Below are 20,824 nucleotides of genomic sequence, written 5' to 3'. Positions count from 1 at the left end.
CATTGATGATATCATCAATTTCTTAAAGTGCTTACGTGTCAACTCTCATAAAAAATTTTCCCTCCAAATTTTACCTATGATGTCAATTTTTTTTTTTTTTTTGCGTGCGCCTTTTCTAGCTAGAAACTAGGACCAATTAGGTGTGAAATTTGAATTTGACATCAATATTGTTGTGTATACTCCACACTACTTTTGGATATGCATAATACAACATTATTCAATAGACATAGATATTGGTAGCTAATTATACACTCTTTTTTGAACAAATTAATACACATGTTTTTTAACAGTAAATACACATTTATTTAGCTTTCACTTTAAACGTATAAGCTTAATGAATTATACATTTATACAACATTAATATATTTAATCTAACAATCATTTTAGTATATTTTTAATAACACAATAAATATTACATTATGATGTAGCATTTTATAACTAATTTTTACAAGTTCATGGTTTTTTTTTTTTTTTTTATATATATTTATATAACAATTTTTTTTTTTTTAAATAACGAGCCAAATCATATTAGAAAGTAATCAACAACAAAAGATAAATAATTATAGAAAAATTACTAATCAACCACCGTGCAATGCACGGATACTAATCTAGTTTTGAATATTTACAAGTCAAACAGAAATTAAGGTAATAATCTGTACTATGCACTTCGTAAAAGATTTAAAGGGGAATATAAGATTTTTTTAAGAAAGTTAAATTAAGATGGTTCTCAAACAAACATTTAAATTTAATTTCATTTTATATAATAAACTAGATGAACTCCGTGAAACACGGTTAGTTTGTATTTTTTAAAATAAAATATTTTACTAAATACGTAATTATCTGATAGATTTTATGATATATGCTCAATACTACTAGAGTTTTTTTTTTATTATAAAATGAATTATTAATTTTGTATCCCATATTTAGATAAAATTCCTATTATATAAAGATAATATTTTATTTCACAAAGTTTCATATGTGGCTGGCTACACTGTGTGGTCGGGATTACTTGGCCAGGGGTTACTCGGTTGGCCAGGGATTACTTGATCAGTCAAGGATTACTCAGACAGACAGGGGTTACCATGTCAGTGATTAGGTGTGTCTCAGCCGGCCACACGATATGGTCAGCCACACAACAAATACGCTTATTTTATTTTTATAAAATTTTAAATTGAAAATAAATTACAATTCTTTTTTTCATTAGCTAAATATAAATTTTTTTTTCATGTGATGCTCTAAAATATCTTGAAAAAACTCTCCTATGTAATATTTGTAAAAATTTATCATAATGGTGGTTCCATTAATCACCCAAATAAATCATTTATTTTATTTCATGATATCTTTTTTTAAATAATAATCTTACGTGTCGCTTTGATAATTTTTTTACTTTTATTTTATCGTAACCTAGTAGCACTTTTTTAAAAAAAAAAACTATTTTTACGTGGCAAAATCCTATTCTAGCGTTTTTAAAATATTAATTATACGTGGTAATTTTTAATTATAATCCTACGTAGCACTTTAAAATAATTAATCCTTTGTTGCATAATCCTATTGTAGCGTTTTCAAAATATTAATCTTATGTGGAGCTCTAATAATTTCTAAAAAAAATTAAAATCCTATGTGGCGCTCGAAAATCTCGGGAAAAAACTCCACTTTATATATATACTAGTTTTGTGCTTGAATTGGGCGACGATGCTCGAATTGGTGATAAAAATTTTGGATAAACTTTTTAGCTTGAATGTTAAATACGGTCATATAATCTTTTGATAATGCAGAATTTTTAAACATATGATCTGATATCATATTGCTTATTTATATAATATTGTACTTTTTTGTAATTTTGTTTGTAAATATAAATAAATCTATGTTATTATTAACTTGAATTTTTTATTTATTAAAATTACATTATTTTTATTAATTTGAAAATATTTTTTACTAAACTAAAATTCATTTTTCTGATTTAATCTTATTTTTACCGATTTTCTATTATTTTTTATAAATAAATTAAATATATTATATATAGATCTTATTTTAAAGTACTTTTTAAAACGAATTTTATGATGAAATAGAACTGAGTTATAGGATATTTATGAAAATTATAATTAAATTTGTATGTATGAAATATTAGAAGTATATAAATAATAAAACTTAGCATCATACGTGTCACAATATCTATATGCTACCTACGTGGCTCGAAACTTGGAAAAAAAACTGGAATGTCAAATGTCGTTGTCTCGTGGCTTGACTAGGAGATCAGCTTATATTATGCCTCGGGCGATGCCCATGTTGTTTATTGAATTTTGGGATAAACTTTTCCTAGCTGTGAAATGGACTTTATATATTAGTGATGGTGGTAAAGATTTGTTTGGGAACGTAGCATGCGTTCAAGTGAATCAGAAGAAAATCATCCGTATGGTTATAACAAAATATTAGTCCGTCTCTCCTAAATGGTTGTATATTTCAGCGATGTATATGTGTGAGAGATATTATCGTGCAAGATCTTTTTAACGATTGTATCTTTGACAAAGGAAACCTTTATTTGATTCAATTTTATGTATTGGTTAATTTAGATTTCATTTGTTGATGTCATATTGTCATATGACTTTATTTAATGAATTAATTTGTTTTTTTTTAAATAATAATAATAATAATGTAAGACTTGATTGTGGAGATATAATCATATCAACATTATCACTAAAATTTCTCCTAAAGTATGAGATTTCAATTTAGGCCCTGTTCACTTCACCTTAAAAAAAATACTATTCAGTAAAATTAATTTCAGTTCAGTATAAATAATTTCTTTTCAGCTAAAAGCCTAAAATAAGTTCAGTTCAACAAAAATAATTTCGGGTCGGTAAAAATAATTTCAGTTTAGTAAAATTCAGTAAATGTAAATAAAGAAGAAATATAATAGAGATTCAGTAAAAATAATTTCAGTTTGGCAAAATTAATTTCAGTTCAGTAAAATTAATTTCAGTTCAATTAAATTAATTTCAGTTTATTTAAATTAATTTTAGTTCAGTAAAATTAAGTTCAGTTCAGTAAAAATAATTTAATTCAACAAAAATAAGGTGAAGTGAACGGGCCTTATAATACAGTGTATACATATATAATGACTCCATGTATGTATTCGCCAGTCAATATATAAAACATATAGACACAATACAAAATCACAATTTAAATTAATTCAAGATAATACAAGCGTGTAGTTCAATCAAATAAATGATTTATGAACCGATTAAGGTCCCGTTCACTCCACCTTAAAAAAAATATTAATTAAAAAATAATTTCAGTTCAGTAAATATAAAAATAATTCCAAGTTAGTAAAAACGAGTTCAGTTTAGTGAAATAGCGGGGGGAAGGGATCTTTTTTCTGCAACGGAAAAAGAGGAGCGGATTTGACTCGTTCAGTAACTATATTGAAGAAATATAATAGAAAATCAGTAAAACTAATTTTAGTTTAGCAAAAATAATTTCAGTTCAATAAAATTAATTTCAGTTCAGTTAAAATAATTTAAGTTCAGTAAAAATAATTCCAATTCAGCAAAAATAAGGTGAAGTGAATGGGGCCTAATTTCCCTTTATCATGTACTCTTATCTATCCGACTATCAAATCACCATAACAATTATAATAAATTTTCTTATAATTTGCATTAATATTTTCTAGTTTATCATAACATCGACTTTCTTCATGTCCCCTCTTTTTGCAGAAATTGCAAATCTTGTCTGACCAACACTTGGCAGATTCGTGACCAACCTTTTTGCACTTCTCACACGCCGCCACCGGCCTATCCTAGCTGCCACGCCCCCTCCCTGCCCTGTCCGTACAGCAAACCCAAGGGCAGGGGAAGGTTCTTCTTTGCTACGAGCGATGCCGCGAACCTTCTCATCTTGTGAAACTTGTTGATATGCTCTGTTCAATGTAGGTAGGGGATCCATAGAAAGAAAACTAGAACGAATTTGACCATAATAGTCAGAGTATAAACCGAGAAGAAATTGTTGCAATTGATCCCCGTCACGGCGATCATCGTGATGTTTCCCTACATTGCACACACACCTTCCACACTTGCACATAATTAATGGTTCAAGCCTATCAAGCTCATCCCACAAAACACATAATTTACTGTAATATACAGCAACCGTCATATTTTTCAATTGTTCACATTTAGTAATCAGATATAATTTGCTGAATTCTTGGGCCATTAACAACAGAGAAACACTCATGTAAATCATCCCATAATTTCGTTGCATCATCATAATGAGAAAGCATGGATTTTACCTCCAGATCGATGGTGTTCATCAACCAAGACACAAGCATACAATGGATAGTAATCCAATCATCCTTCGTACACGGTGATTCGAAAGTGAGGATACTACCATCAAGAAAACCGAATTTCCGACGAGAGGACAGAGCTATGCGCACAGCGTGAGACCAATCGTGAAAGTTATCTAATTTGAGGCGTTGAGATGTTATGTAATCCCTGGGCCGATCTTGCGGTCCAAGGTAGAAAGGTGAGTTAGGCTCGATTTTTGCAGGCGACGGTGGTGGTGGAGGAACATCACCGCCGGTCATGATGAGTCACAGAAAATTCAGAGAAAAAAAATTAACCTTGCTCCGATACCATGTATAATTGCACAAATCACAGCTTAACCTCTCATTAATATATATATATATATATATATATATATATATATATATATATATATATATATATATATATATATATATATATATATATATATATACATACAATGATAATTCCTAGAGTTACCTTAATTAGGTTTCTAGTAATTAGGAAACAATATAAAAGATAATATCAAATATTCCCCTTAAAATATCCTACCAAAATATATCCTCAATATAAACTTTAATTTCCTTTCTCTTTTATTCTCCTCTTTTTTTTTTCTTCTTAGATTGATGTGTTGCTATAAGTATTTGGATTTACTAACATAGGAATGTACGATATATTTCATTTTTTTTAGTACGTTACATGGTAGCTTACGTGGCATTATGAGATACTCCCACCGTTTTTTTATAAGTTAGAGTTAAGCTTTTCGGCCTTTTCCACTATTCATGTCATTATTGACTTAATTTTTTTACCAATATATAATACTTGTATATAAATGTAACATATAATATGTTGTTGGAGTTGTCATAATGTCTAATTAATTTTTTCATAATTTTTACTAACCTCTTCTTAAAAATATTGATGGTTAAAGTTGTGTCTTGGCAAATGTGCAAATTTGACTCTAGCTTATAAAAAAATAGAGGGAGTAGACGATATTTTAAGAGTTAAATAGTCTTGTAGAAGAACTTTGTATGTTTAAAAAAATGGACTATACAAGACTTAAACCAGTTACCTCAAGTTTAAATTCTACAAAACTATTATCATTTACGTAGTGTATACAGCTTCGGCAATTAGGAGGGCATTGTAGTGGACTAGTGATGCAACATTCATAATGGCTAGCTATATGTACAAGATTTAATGTTCCAAAATTTCAAAATAGAGACATAACTCATTCTTGGTACTTTATAGACATCTTTATAGGTGTGTTATGGTTTCAAACCACCTTATATGACCTCGGGAGTCACCCCATGTATTCGGTTCAGTTTTCGAAAAAATGTCAAAAAATCACCCGAAATCGTGTATTATAGCCTTCAATTTTGGATAATTTTTCACTTTTTTTGACCCGGAAATAAAAATTGTTGAGATGCTTCCCATGGACCCTAATACACCCCGGGAGTCCATTTGGGTGGGTAAAACCATCCAATATACCTTCAAACTGTTAATTTACCCGTTTACAACTTGCACCGATTTCATAAACTCAATGCTACCACGGACATTTATGGCAACATATAATGATCATAAATGGTTCCAAACGACATTATATGACCCTGGGATGTAATCCCTAGTATCTCGAGACTTTTCGACACCGGGTCCCGAAACCTTTGAAATTGGCCAAAAAGCGTGTATTATAGCCTTTAATTTTGCCAATTTTTTACTTTTTTTTTTACCCGGAAACAAAAATTGCCGAGAAGCTACCTATAGACCCTAATACCCTTCGGGAGTTCAATTGGGTGGGTGAAATCATCCAATTTGCCTTTAAGCATCTAATTTACCAGTTTCTGTACACGCCACTTGTATTGCTATTACCCTTCCACAGGGCCTTTATGTAACCAAATTATGGTTGTATTATAGGAGTTTATAGGTACGAAAGCGGAAAACATGAATCATATTCATATAGCACCTAATCCCAAGATCATGCATAACACATAAAGAATTAGAATTAATACCTTTGAAGCGTGATTCCACGTGTGATCGAACAAGAACAAGGGAGACAAAGAACCTCGAACGTGATTTCTCTACTTGGTCCACAGGCACGGATTAAGACCTCCACTAATGCTAGTTAGCTGCAATTGAACCCTTCAATTGACCTTCTAAGGAGAAGAACAAGCAACGAACCACCACACGCGCCACTAGGGGTGGCCGCCATGAGTCCAAGGGGGGAGGAGAGAGAGCCGTGGGATATAGAGAGAGTGTGTGAGGGTTTTTTTTGGGATTTCTAATTGCTTGATGCATAATCAACTGTTAATTGTGTTGTACCATACAACCCTAGGCATGGACCTTATTTATAGATCTTATCTCTAAATAAGAGTCCATGACAAAGACCAAAACCTAACTCTAATCTAACTATGCTAGCCGCCCAATCCAATTCATAATTAGTTACTTGTTCATGAGCAGGCCCGTTCCTAGCCTTTTGGTGGCCTATGGGCGAAATGAAAAATTGGGGCCCTTATTATCGAGTGAAGTAAAAATATTAAAAATAAATCTTGTTTTTTAAATGATAAAAAAAAAAAAAAATTGCAAACTTACAGTAAAGAAACAAAAAACAATAAACTTAAAATTTATTATTCAAATCATCATACAAAACATTGTATACGAGCATTTCTAGATACAAAATCACTAATAATAGTGTCGACATCAATATGCTCTAACATATTTTTCTCAATACATAAAATGTCTAAAGCGTTAAGTCTTTCTTGTGACATTAATGACCTCAAAAACGTTTTCAGTAATTTTCGTCCACCGTAATACCCATTACAAGTGTTTAAATCAAAACAAAGAGTAAGAAAATAAATTAGAAAATAGAATTGAGATGTAGAATAATTGGATGGGGGATTATTTATAGGTTAATAATGTGAGGCGAGATCCATTGAAAATCAAAGAAGAACACCGTTTGATTATTGAATTAGAGCTGTTTTAGGAGATTAATGTAGTTGAAATTTACAAAAAAAAAAAAAAAAAAAAAAAAAAAAAAAAAAAAAAAAAAACTAAGGAAGAAGATATCAATTGATTTTGACTGAGAAGAGATTATTTAGGAAGGGAAGTTGAATAATCGTAATTGATAAATCTTTGGCAATTAAAATATTTTTGGGAAATTAATTAGGAATGAATATAGGAATTGGAATTGAAAACTTGAGATTTGGGAATTGGGAATATGAACTGATGGCAAACCGGAGAAAAAGCATGCGTAGGTAGTACTATCATTCCCGTTAAAAAAAAAAAGGTAGTAGTATCATTAATTAAGATATTTTCTTTTTCTTTTTTTTTAATAAATCTGGCTTTATTGTAAATTTGGGCCTCCTTCAGTTAGGCCCCGGGCGATGGCACCTATTGCCCTACCTTAGGGATGGGCCTGTTCATGAGGCCCATAAATGGGCCTCTAACTTGCTTAACACAATACCTTTGTGTGTGACCTTATAGGATCCATTCTAGTGGGCTTTGGACTATTTGACTAGCCTAAAGATCATTGATCATAGTCTAGCAACAGATAATGACGACCCAAAAGAATGAACTTTTTATCTCCATAATATTGATCCTTGATATATTTAGTAATTGCACTTATCGAAGACAGAACTCCTTCATGTATATGGGTCCAAACAACATCATCTGACCTCGGGATGCATCCCGTAAAATTTCGTGAATTTCTGACACCGGGTCCGGACACCTACTAAATTGCTCCCATTTCGTGTATTATAGCCTTCAAATTTGGCTTCCGTACATCATTTTTTCACCCGGCAAGATTATGCATCTAAGTACTTCCATGGATTCCCAAAGGGCCTTGGGAGTCATTGCATGGATGATGCCCAGAACCATCTCATTCATCCTTAAACTCCATGTCTTAAGGAAACGATGGCATATCCTTAAAATGACAAAACTAGTTGTTTGTATGCCTTATCCTTGGGTGCACATGTCTTGTGCACATGCCACACGCCCCCTTGCACCATCCCACACCCAACACTTTGGCTTTATCACTTGTCTCAATCCACTACTTAGCATTTTTTAGCATATAAGAAGCAACACTAACCTCGTTTTTCAAAATATAAGTGTTTTTAGGGAATAAGATGGGGGGGGGGGGGACGAATCGAAGCGACATAGGGCTGAATCTCAGTGAATCGTGGCAGCAAGGCCAATCTGCCACTTATAATACCCTGTCGCGTATTTAAGTCGTCTACAAAGGATTCAACCCACATCTCGGTAGGAATTGTACTTCAAGGCGGCTCTCACAGCGCATCCACCGCACGAGCTTAGTCTACGACACGTGCCCTAGGGGGCCAAAGCCTTGTTATACACCTCTCAAGTCATTTCACAAAGTCGGACTAGAGTCAAGCTCAATAGGGTCTTCTTTCCCCGCTGATTCTGCCAATTCAAGCTCGTTGTAATCCCCCATATTTTCAACTTAATTATAATTTATTTATATATTATTCTTACAAATATTTTTATGTCAATTTCATTGAATAAATCATTTTTATGAAAAGATTTAAGTAAACTAATATGTTTTTGACTAATTTACAAACAATTTTAACTTAATAGCCCAAAACCTCAAATTTTACTCCTAATCTAATTAGGAAACCCAAGGCCCAAATAAAACCCTCAAAAGCCCTCACCTATTTCTACGTACATAACAAAGAAAAAAAAAATCCTTGCTTTCCTCTACATTCACGAACAGCCCAGGAAAAAAAAAGAGGAGAAAACCCTCACTCTTTCTCTTCCCGTTTCACGTACACAGAGCAAATAAAAAAAAATTCAAACCCTGCTGCCGCACAACCACCGCCGCCAGCCGCACCTCCAGCCACCACCGTCGGACCAGCCGCGCCTCCCCCCTGCAGTTCGCCCCTTCTTCTTCCCTTTTCTTTACTTCTTTTTATTTTATTAAATTGATTTAAACTTGTTATCTTTGTTTAAATTTTATTCTAAATGATTGTTATTATGGTTTGATATTATACTTGGGTTGTAAAAGATTATGAATTTATGAGTTTTGACATGTTTAAATTATTATAGAAAATTTCAGATTTGTTTAATTAAGAAAATAAGGGTTTAAACATTGATTTTTCATGTTTTAGGGCTTGAAAACGTGCTAATCAAGTTATCTAATTATACTATGCTTAAATTTTGTTAAAGTATAATTATTTTGATCATATATATATTTTCAGATTATTAAAGTTTCAATTTTTATGAGCAAGTTATGTTAGTTTCATGTTTTTATGCTTCTAAACCTATAAAATAATTATTGTGAGTATTTTGTGATTGAAAAAGCTTTGAACTTTAAATTCTAATTTTAAAAATAATTTTCAGATTTCATACTTTTTGTTTTGAAGCCTCTAATTGCATTGAATTGATATATTCTTGGGTTTTTAACACACTAACTTGCTACATAATGATTATTTCAAGTAATCATGCCTAGGGGGTTATTTTATATACTTAAAACAAATTTTCAGATTTATTTACTTACTTTAATGTTGCTGTAATTTGATATAAAACACTATATTTTCATAATTCAAACATATAAACTTATAGTTGGGATGTTATATTATTAACTTTGACTATTGGGGACAATTTAAAGGCTTTATTTTGATGATTTAAGAGGTTTTAAAGTAGTTTAGTATTGCTGTAAATTTAATTGTTTTGGTATTGATTTATTTCTAATCGTTTGGTTTAGGAGAGGACTTTGTAGAAGGCGACTTCTAGTTTTAAAGTGGCCAACCGGATTGTTTACACAAGGTGCATACAAGTTACGAAACCTTGCTTGTAGGTGCATGTTTGAGGACGGAACGATAACTTAGTATCATGTATAGGATTGACTGGGTTAAATTGTTTGGTTATACATTGTGAATTTCAAATAATGTGCACTAGTTTAATGCAAGTATTATTTGTGCTCTAATTATGCAAGGTGCGCTTAAAGGCAAAAGTATGTGATTGGAGTAAGGATTAAATTATTACTCATTCATGATTATGCAAACAGGATGAGTAAAGGAGAAATTCAAGTCTTGTAAGACGAGGTTAAGGTTTTGGGGTGCCTTATGCACTCAAGGTGTTTATACACCGAGGTAGTAAAGGAATAACTAATAAATGTTGTTTGTCACTTATAGATCAAGAATTTAAATTGAGAATTTGCCATGTTTGATTGAATTATGTTTGGAATGTTTGTATTGTAATGTATATGAGTCATCACCAAGTCTAAACCTGTAAACCACGTAAAGTGCAAGATGGATGAGCAATAAAACTCTGGATTGGTGCACTTCTGGAGTAATGACAATCAGGGGTTGGGGTACACGGGGTATTAGCCGTGTACTTTTATCGAGGCCGTCTAATCTACGAGTCTCCTATTTCAAATATTACTTTTCTAAAACTAGGAGTTAGATGAGATCTCATACTAACTACAGTCACGGAGTCGCGCCCGTGGTCGTTGGATGTTTATTGATGTTTCCGAAAGGAGGCATGGGGTTTTTCTTTTATTGATGTTCCAAATGGGACATGGGTTGGACAACCTTGTCTATTGGTAAATCCAATGAAATAAATAAATGAGTCAGTTAATATCAATTAGTGAGATCTTAATAAATTTGATAATTGAGTCATGAATTGAGTCTGTATTTAATGATGCTTATGCTTGATTATTAGTAGCATATTAGGTATTTTCTTAATTTATTTCGCAGCTTGTATGTACTCAGCTTTGCTGATTGCGTGCTTTTGTGTGTGTCTTTCTTTGGTCATGGCCTTCGCCTTTCAATGACCCTGTGACGATCCAATTTTTACACTTGTAATATTGGGGAGCATAATAACCACAGGTTCTTACACATGCAGCATTCATCAGGGTTGCGGGATCTTGAGTAGAGAGTTGGTTGTTTGCATTTTATTTCTTTTGCGAGTTTGAATTTATTTAATTCAATTTTATTTGGCACTATTTCTTTTGGTTTGAATTTATTTGAACACGGGATTTAATCACTTACTACTTTTATTGGGTTTTGAATAAGGGCCTTAATGGTTCCAACTTGTAACACTAATTTTGATTTAATCCTTTTGTTTTGAAGTTTAATTATAACTGTTTTAATTTTTCGCTGCTAATTTCTGAGATAGCCTTAACGTTTGAACACGTGGCGGTAGCACGCCAGTAATTCTCTCGAAATTGTTCAGGTTATATACAGGTTTCTCACAGGTTTTTAAGAGAGAATTATTGGGGTGTTACACTCGTTCCCTTGGCTGTGGTTTCGCTGGATAGTAGACAGGGACAGTGGGAATCTCGTTAATCCATTCATGCGCGTCACTAATTAGATGACGAGGCATTTGGCTACCTTAAGAGAGTCATAGTTACTCCCGCCGTTTACCCGCGCTTGGTTGAATTTCTTCACTTTGATATTGGCGCTGTTGCCGGGGACTAACGATTTTATTCTAGTTATTTGTGATTTGTTTTACTAAGCATATATTTTGTTGCTTCGGCTATTGTTCTTTGTGTCTTTGATCCCCCGTTTTAGTTTCTTTGTTGCATGCAAACTCGAAGTTTAGGTTCAGATGATTTAACACCTTTTGATTCTGAGATCGAAGCTACTGCGAGAAGACGAAGTGGAAGAAGAAGGAGAAATCGAAAAAAAATAAACATGGTCGACCCAAGAACAAAATCTCTTTTGGAGTATGGTATTCCGGATACAACAACCGGATTTCTTTCGAGTATTGTTAGACCACCTGTCACCGCTCAGAGTTTTGAGTTGAAGCCCCAATTCATATAGTTCATCTCCAATGATTCTTTTGCGGTCTCATCAAATGACTTCCCTGTGACTCACATTGATAGTTTCTTGGAGAAGTGTGACACTATGAAGCTCAACGGTGTCACTGATGATGCTATTAGACTACGCCTTTTCCCTTTTTCACTAAGGGATAAGGCAAGGGAGTGGCTACGAGATGAAGGTATTGGTTCCTTTGATACGTGGGACAAGCTTGCCAAGGTCTTCTTAGTCAAATTCTTGGGGCAAGAGAAAACCGCAAAATTAAGAAACGAGCTATCCACCTTCCATCAATCCGATGATGAGTCTTTATATGAGGCATGGAGAAGGTTTAAGCGATTGCAAAGACAATTCCCTCACCATGGTATTCCAGAGTGGATGTTAATCCAAACGTTCTATAATGGTTTGACCCATGAGTTTTGCATCTACATTGATGCTGCGACTGGAGGTTCTATCATGACGAAGAACCCAACCGATGCGAAGGATTTGATTGAGAAGATGGCGGCTAATGATAATTACCATCCAAGGGGACGACATGCTATCAACCCAGGTAATAAACATGATGTTGATGCTCTAACCATGTTGACTAGTTCTGTGCAGGCACTAACTCATAAAGTCAATCAACTCCAAGCTGAGTCCCCTCGACCCTCGATGGAAACTTGTCAGATGTGTGGATTTCAAGGCTATACTGCGCGGGAGTGTCAACCCAATTATGATGGAATGACGATTGAGCAAGATAATGCTTTATATACCATGACCTCCACAAGGCCATTTGATGAAGGGTGGAGAAATCATCAAGGGTTCTCATACAAGAACACTCAAGCTATAGCAAATCCTCCACCACCACTAGCTTTTCAAGCAAGGGCACCTTTCAATCATCATCTCATGCACCAATCACCACCTCAATCTTCAAATCTTGAATCCATTATGGAGACTTTTGCTACCTCCCAACTTCAACAACAAGAGCTTATATCAAAGCAATTTGATTTACAAGCAAAGCAAAATGAATATTTTGAAAACTCGATCCAATTGCTTGTTGCTCAAAATAAGAGGATAGAAACTCATCTTTCTCAACTATCACAATAAGTGAGTCATCTATCAACTCTTCAAGATCAAGCAAAAGTCCAAACGAAACAATGCAATGCAATTTTCGTGGAAAGAGATGGATTGACTACGGGGGGATTAGAGGAGAAAGTGTGCAATCTGGAGTCGAAAACTGAAATGAGCAAGAATGAAGGTCCCAAATATGTCGCTCCACAAGCCTATGAGGATCCGATGCCTTTCCCACAAAGGTTATCAAAAGCCGTGCTCATCGATAAGCATTTTGGGAAGTATTCGGAGACTCTTAAAAAGGTATATGCTAAAATCCCTTTTTCTGATCTTGTAATTCAAATGCCTCAATTTGCAAATTTTGTGAAAGGAATTCTAGATCATAATCATAATGATAAGGAATTAGAAAATGTAGTAGTAAAGGAGAAAAGCTCTAATATATAATTTACATAAGAGCTTACCACTAAGTTGCATGACCCTGGTAGTTTTACTATTCCTTGCAAGATAAACGAAACATCTTTTGATAGGGTCTTGTGTGATTTAGGTGCTAGTGTTAATTTAATGCCTTCTTCTTCGTATGAAAAATTAGGTTTGAAAAAACCTAAACCCTCCCTCATATCTCTTCAAATGGCTGATAGAACTGTTAGACTCCCTAAAGGTGTAGTTGAAGATGTATTAGTTGGGATTGGTGAACTTGTTTTTCCTGTCGACTTTGTTGTATTGGATATGAAATAAGACCTAAAGATCCCACTTATCTTTGGTCGTCCTTTTCTTGCTACAAGTCAAGCTTTAATAGATGTTCCTAAAGGACGAGTGACCATAAGAGCTCAGGATAAACAAGTTGTGTTTAAGCTTTTTAATGACCACAATTTTACTCTTGATGGTGGTACTTGTTTGAGAATTGATGCTACTAAACCTTTGGTTGATAAGTGTGTCTCTAATAGAAATCCTATGAGAAAAAAGGACAATATTCCACCACATGATGGATTTAGTTACATGAAGGTCAATTAAGATACAAGGCTCATCAACTCTAATTTGAAAGAGTCATTTGGAGGTGTATATATTAATGAACAGTACCATGGAGTATCTTCCGTGTGTGGTGACCCAGGTTGAGCCACTAAAGAGGGGTCGAGCTAAAGACCTTAAACAAGCGCTAAATGGGAGGCAACCCATTCCGTTTTTTTTAAAAAAAAATTATTTTCCCTTTATTTATTTATTTTTAAATTTTTTTTAGTGTCTTGGGGTTATGATGCGACATTATTTTGAGGGCGGTCCCAGCTCCGCCCTTAGGTATGATCCCTCCTCTACCAGTACGGCCTAGTTTTGTTTTTCCCTTGCTTGTTGTTATTCGATATATGTTCACATTGAGGACAATGTGAAGTTTAGCTTGGGGGAGGGATTACTTTTGGCTTTGGGCAGTTACTTTGTGAATCATGATGATGAATAGCTAGTAAACTACTTCTCTGTGCCCCTATATTTGATGATTTAAAGGTTTTTGGCTTGATTTTGATTGAAAGACTTGCAATGCGGATTAAATGATCATGATCTGATTTTTTATTGTCTTGGCCTAATGGAAATCAACTTTGTGCAACTGTGTATGAATTTGGAGCTTGACTGTGTTAACTGTGAGGCTTGGGCCTTTATTATTTATTCATGTGTGTTAGTTCCTGGTGTGACATTGATCTTAGTTTTGTCTTGAGACTTTTAGTAGTGTGTCATGGTACATTGCACATGCACGATGAGGAGGACAAAGGCCATGTTCATTAGGTAGCCTCCAGATGAATTTAGAAATGTCTGTCCCCTTCTTGCTTACCCATGTTGTAGCCTTGTCCATGTTTTTCATCTAAGTCACAAAATTAACCTATCGGCCCTAATTAGTAACTTATCCCAAGTCTAGCTTGGGGGAGCCATCTATCTTGGTGTTCTCTATGGTTTGTGATGATGTTTTGGAGAAGATTAATTTAAAGCTTGAAGGTTCTTAAATTTTTTTCTATATGATCTATTTTTTTAGCTCTTATAGTTTGTTATAAAAAAAATAAAATAAAAAAAAAAAGAAAAAAGGAAAAAAAGAAAAGAAAAGAAAAAATTTCAGCTTCTTGAATGATAAATAAAAGAGCTTCAAAAATAAGAATAGTGTGATGAATTGATTATATAGGGTGAATAAAGTGGTAGTTGCTCTTAATTCAAGTTATGTTTGGAGTGTGTATTATTGTGAATTAGTTCGATGGGATTTTGATGTGTATTGTTCATTTTTTATGGCTTCTCTGAGGGACTATATTTACCTACATTTTCCAAATTTTTCCTACCCATTTTCACCCGGCCTACATTACAAACTTGAAAAAAGACCTTCTGACCTTCGTGCATAGTATTGTGTTCATGTAAAACAGTCTTTTGTCAAAATGATGGAGTATTTGTCACATTTCGAGTCGACTTTTGACTAGGTTGAGCGGCATTATCATTCTTTAAACACGCAAGTGTTGTGAGATAAGGGGGGTTATCATCATTAGTGGGGATGGAGAGAGATCGAGCTCATTTTTAGCTCGCCACATAAAATTGTGCGGAGTGACCACTAAGTGAGATATTCTAGTCATCGATTCCTTATGTGTACATGGTTGACTCTGTTTGATGGCCATTCAGGTTGATTGATAGTTTGAATGAGGTGATTGGTTGGCTAAGATGCTTGTGTGTCTGATTTCGATTTTAAGTATGATATTTTCAAATGTATTATGGGGTGAAGTATGTATATTTGGTTGTTGATAGTCATTGATTGTCTTGATTGAGGGAAAGCAAGAATTTAGCTTGGGGGAATTTGATGTACACGTTCTATACTATATTTTACCCTCATTTTATAGCTATTTTCGTATGGTTTTTGAGCTCTACGGAGCTGCTTCTCACTAATATTCTCTTCTCTAGTGTGGCTTGGTCTATTTAATTGATTTTGTAAGCACATGAAGATTTTCGGATGATTTGGACTTGTTTTGGATAGCCATGAGAGCTTATTAAGACGGAGAGAATTTTACCAGTGTCCGCCCTGGAGGGCAACATTGCCCTGGCAGCCAGGGCGAAGAAGGAAAGATGAGAAGTCACAAGAGAGGAAGTATGAAGAGTGTAGCTCTTGCCCGCCTGGACCGGGCAGCATTGCCCTGGCAGACCGGGAAGACAAAGGACTGCACAAGAGCGGCCACATGAAGAAGTGCACAAATATTAGCTGCTTCTCGCGCCCGACCGGGCAAGTTTTCGGGAACCTCATTTTCCTATTTTTTCGGGCTTTCTTATATTAGGGGTTATAAATACCCGTTGTAAACGCCGATTAAACAAACTTAGTTATTATCTTTGCAGTTTTTAAACACTATTAGAACCCTAATATTCTCTCTAGATCTAGAGTACATTTCACTTTCAAGTTTTAATCCTTGTTCATCAACAATTGGTACTTTTCTTCATTCAAGCAATAGGTATTCATCTTTATTTCTTCTTTTACTTTTAATTACTTATTAATCATGTTTTCTTCATTGATTATTGTTTTTGTTTTCGTTAATATGTGTGAGTAGTTTTCTTATTCCAAGATCTAGCGGAACCCGAATATAATTGATACATGATTTAATTCTTTAAATTCTCTAATAATAATTGTAATTGATATGCTTAATTGATTATGCTTATGCCAATACTAGATTAGGGATAATTGGTATTGTTATTAATCCTTTGTTTTAATCGCAACGGGAGTTGGGTTTTGATGGATTTGAATAAATCAATTAAGGGTTTGAAGTTCATTACGGGAGTAGTTGAATGGATGATTAGGAAGTTAGAGTAATGTGCTTAAGGTCTTTAATTTACATGATTCCACGAAAGTAGGCTTGATTGTGATTAGAAAAGCCATTGATAACTCGGGAGAGACCATTGGTATTATTCATGGATTACTTTTCCTCATTAATCAATTGAATTATGTGTTAGGGGTAGAACAACTATTGCATTAATTGTATTCGTGGTGAAGCTTGATCTTGGATGTTTTTAGCATTGATTTGTCATATTGTTTAGATTTAATCGGTTTAATTAGTTCTTTAGATATTGATTCTCACTTATTTAATTTGGTTACTTGCTTAGTAATTGCTTGAGTCTATTTAACTAGTTGAACCACAGTCTCTTGGGATCCGACCCTTGCTTGCCCGTCTACATAGTAGTGGTCTAGTTAGGTTTATTTTAATTAGGTACGCGACACGCCTATCAGACATTCAAAGCACTTGACAGAAATTACATTGCGTTAACATCCGCAGGGACCATCGCAATGCTTTGTTTTAATTAAACAGTCGGATTCCAGGTACAAGGTTACTTATACTCACATGAGGGGGACTGTCACCACAGCAGGCACCTTGTATACGGGGGTGGATTGTTTCATCTTTGAGTCTGGAAGTGGACTTATTGAGTAGTGCAATAACCCTGCATGGATTCGGTGTAGCCCTTCCAAATGTCACCTCATTTCTGTGCAACCATATTGCCCATAGCGCTGTCATGAATACGCACCTCTGATAACTACTCTGCATGAGCAAATATCTTAGCAAGTTATGTGTCCAAGTTTGTAAAGAAGGAGTTGTCTCCTCTACTTGGATTCCTAATGGGCCACAAGCCCAAACTCTTTGGATGATAGGGAAGTCCCTAAATAGGTGTTCATCTGTTTCTTCAGCTGAATTGCACACTGCACATATATAATCTACATTGATGCCTCTTTTCCTCAGATTATCTTTGAGCTGGTACATCGGTGGAGGATTTTCCACAATAGCATATTCCATCTTTCAGGGGCTTTTCTCTTCCATAGCATTGTCCATATGCTGCTTCGACAAGGAACATGCTTCTCACTCTACTTCATCAACCAATCATACCCAGATTTGGTGGAGTATTCTCCTGTGTTTCCCCCAGCCTAGATCACCTCAGCATCCCCCTAATCTTGTTGGATGGGGGTACTCATAATGTCCTTGGCTACATCAAACTCGAATAGCCTCTAGATGAGCCTACAGTTCCATTGCCCAGCAGAGTCTATGAGCTGAGCTACCTTCCTGTGCCAGAGCTTGTCTTCCTCTGTCACTGTGCCTGTGAAGCGGATTCTGCCTTTCTTCAGCCACCAGTCTTCGAGGATGTCAGTGTCTTTTCCATATGTAATACATTTCCCAAGTCACAGTCTCATTTTTGCAGCTGCCTTTGTCATGCTCCTGAAAGCCCACAAAGCAGCCCTCAGGGTCTTATTATGGTGGGCATATGAGACAGGAGAGGAGTGGTATTTACTAGTCAGCACTTCACTGACTAGAGAAACGTTGTTTCTATGGATTCTCCATGCCTGTTTGAATAAAAGAGAGTGATTTAGCATAGGAATGTTTCCGAGTGCTAAACCTCCTTGATCTTTTCCCAGCTCTAAAGTCTCCTTTTTCCTCCAATAAATAGGTTTTTTCCCTAGACCTTCCCCAAAGAATTTCAAATATGTTGATGTCAGTTTCTCTAGAATCTTGTTAGGCAGAAGGTACATAGAAATGACATGGGGTAAGATGGCTATTAGGATGGAGTTAGTTAGCACCAATTTACCAACTTGCGAGAGGGGGAGAACCTTCCCGGACATGATTTTCTGATAGACTTTCTCCACCAGAACCCTAGGCTGAATGAATTTCTACCATCTATTTTCATGGGACACCCTAGGTATGTACCCAGTTTTTGTTCCTGTTTCACACTCAGGGGTTTCCTAAGTACCCTCTGCAGTCTCTTGGGTGTGTTTGGGCTAAAGATCACATAGGATTTTTCCTTGCTGACCATTTCCCCACTAATGGTGCAAAAGTCCTCCAGATAAGATTTTGTAAGTTAAAGCTTAGTTAAGTGGTAATTTAGAGTTCTGAGAGTCGTTTGTCTATTTCTCATTTATGAGATTTGAGAGAGAAGAGAGATAACATTAGAATTCCGAGAGACAAACAATCTGTTTTTTTGTGATTGGTCTAAAATCGAATATGTAATCTATTTTTCTTCAAGATCAATAAAACTATTATTTTTACCTATTTGTGGACGTAGCCAACGCATTGTTGGTAAACCACATAAATCTATGTGTTTTTTTTCTTGTTAATTTTACATTTAATATTTATGCTTTTCTTGCATTCGTTATAACATTTTGATAGTGAATGATAATATGAATAACAAATTATTTATGAGTACTTGAAAAGATTGGGTTAGAGACTAAATGTATATTAATGATATGTCCCACGTAATGACCGGAGACCCCAAATGCTAGTTTAAAAAAAAGGGTGGAATTTACAGGAAACATGAAAGTAAAAAAGGTTTTAGTCACACACTCACACCGCTAATAACGGAATAAAAAAACATAGAACAAAAATAGGAAAGTGATTAATTTCCATTTATAGGCAAACAATCGATGTTGGTGCTGAATAGCCTATTCGGCAATCGCATATTGCGACTTAAAAGCAAAATTGATGTTACGATCCAACAAATTCACCGAATAAGAGTAAATAGCGGTGTTTGTTTATTTCAGAATTGATGGAATTGATATTGCTAACCATATCACTTTCAATATATCATGTTCCTTTTCATTTTTAATTATGGTTGCAGATGACTTTAAATTCATGTTTTTGGAGGTAATTTTTGAAAAGTAAATTGTACAAATTGAATCAGTGCCCATTTTATTGTTTATCTGGGGTATAATCGTCTTTTTAAGTACCAGTGGTGTGATACATGCATTTTTTTATGTACTATTTGAGGGGTCCATATGTAACTTCCTAAATACAAGTTGTAAACCGTAACTAAACAGCTCACCAAAAATACTGAATAAATTACCACGCTTTTTGAATATATTTACAGAAATCAATCAGTGGTTCCTGCAGGCGTCGGTACGCTGCATTGTACAACCATTTTGCATGAAAGAACATAATATAGAAAAGTGAAGAAAATATAACTATAATGAAAAGAACATACTATTAAAATGTAATGAACATATACCCTTCAGTGAAAAGAACTATTTACACCAAAAAAAAGTGAAAAGAACATATGTTCATGTTCTTTGAATATCTGTATAATGTGCTTTTATTTGTGACATAATGCTCATTGCTTATTGTTAAATGTTCTTTGAATTTTGTCTCCAAATTATAGTGGATATATATAAATAATTTTCATTACATAATATTATCATGTTCTTTATTAATATTACAGATGTTCTTTAGATTAAAAAAAAAAAAAAAAAACATAAAACTGAATATTCTTTCCAAAACGGCTGTATGTTATTTATAAAACAGTTGTATGTTCTTTACAAAACATATACATGTTCATTCCGCGTTTTTGTCTGTACCAAGCATGGTACAGTCGCCTGTACCTTAAAATTTTCATACAGAAATTGTCACCAGATTAACTAAATTAATTAATCTCACAGATGAATTTGTATTTGCCCCTTCTCATGCATTAATACGTAACAATATGAATTCGTCCCTTTTAGCTCCCCGATATCACCATTTACCCTTTTTTTTCTTAATCAAAATTGAATGTTTGAGTTGATTCTAGCAATTTTTAGCTCACGAATACAGGTTTTCAACAGGCTCCGTAGTCCGTACCTCTAGTGAAAGCGCCCCAATTTATCACGTTTCAAGTCTGAAGTGCAAAAATCGTTTAATTAAGTCTATTCCCTTTTATCTTCTTACCCTTAAACAGTTATATCCCATGGCCATAATATCCATTGGCAAACTC

The 20,824-nt window shown here is 34.3% G+C and overlaps 2 protein-coding genes and 1 non-coding gene across 3 annotated transcripts; 1 reads left to right on the top strand and 2 right to left on the bottom strand.

Moving 5' to 3' along the window:
- Positions 1 to 4,165: 4,165 nt before the first annotated feature.
- LOC145575808 (uncharacterized) lies at positions 4,166 to 4,573 on the bottom strand. Its single transcript, XM_081633610.1, has one exon. The coding sequence runs from the start codon at positions 4,571 to 4,573 to the stop codon at positions 4,166 to 4,168; it is 408 nt and encodes a 135-aa protein (XP_081489736.1).
- A 7,362-nt stretch (positions 4,574 to 11,935) lies between these two features.
- LOC145575798 (uncharacterized) lies at positions 11,936 to 14,119 on the top strand. Its single transcript, XM_081633599.1, has 5 exons — positions 11,936 to 12,063; positions 12,127 to 13,035; positions 13,219 to 13,519; positions 13,613 to 13,796; positions 13,845 to 14,119. Exons 1-5 carry the CDS (start codon positions 11,936 to 11,938, stop codon positions 14,117 to 14,119), a joined length of 1,797 nt encoding a protein of 598 aa, XP_081489725.1.
- LOC145607001 (small nucleolar RNA R71) lies at positions 12,320 to 12,426 on the bottom strand. Its single transcript, XR_014105477.1, has one exon. It is a non-coding gene; the product is annotated as a small nucleolar RNA R71 (small nucleolar RNA).
- Positions 14,120 to 20,824: the final 6,705 nt, after the last annotated feature.

The sequence above is a fragment of the Chenopodium album genome, chromosome 2, assembly GCF_948465745.1.
Source record: "Chenopodium album chromosome 2, dcCheAlbu1.1, whole genome shotgun sequence".
NCBI lineage: Eukaryota > Viridiplantae > Streptophyta > Magnoliopsida > Caryophyllales > Amaranthaceae > Chenopodium > Chenopodium album.
Note: the sequence above shows the minus strand (reverse complement) of the source record. Positions and strands in the feature narration are given on the sequence as shown.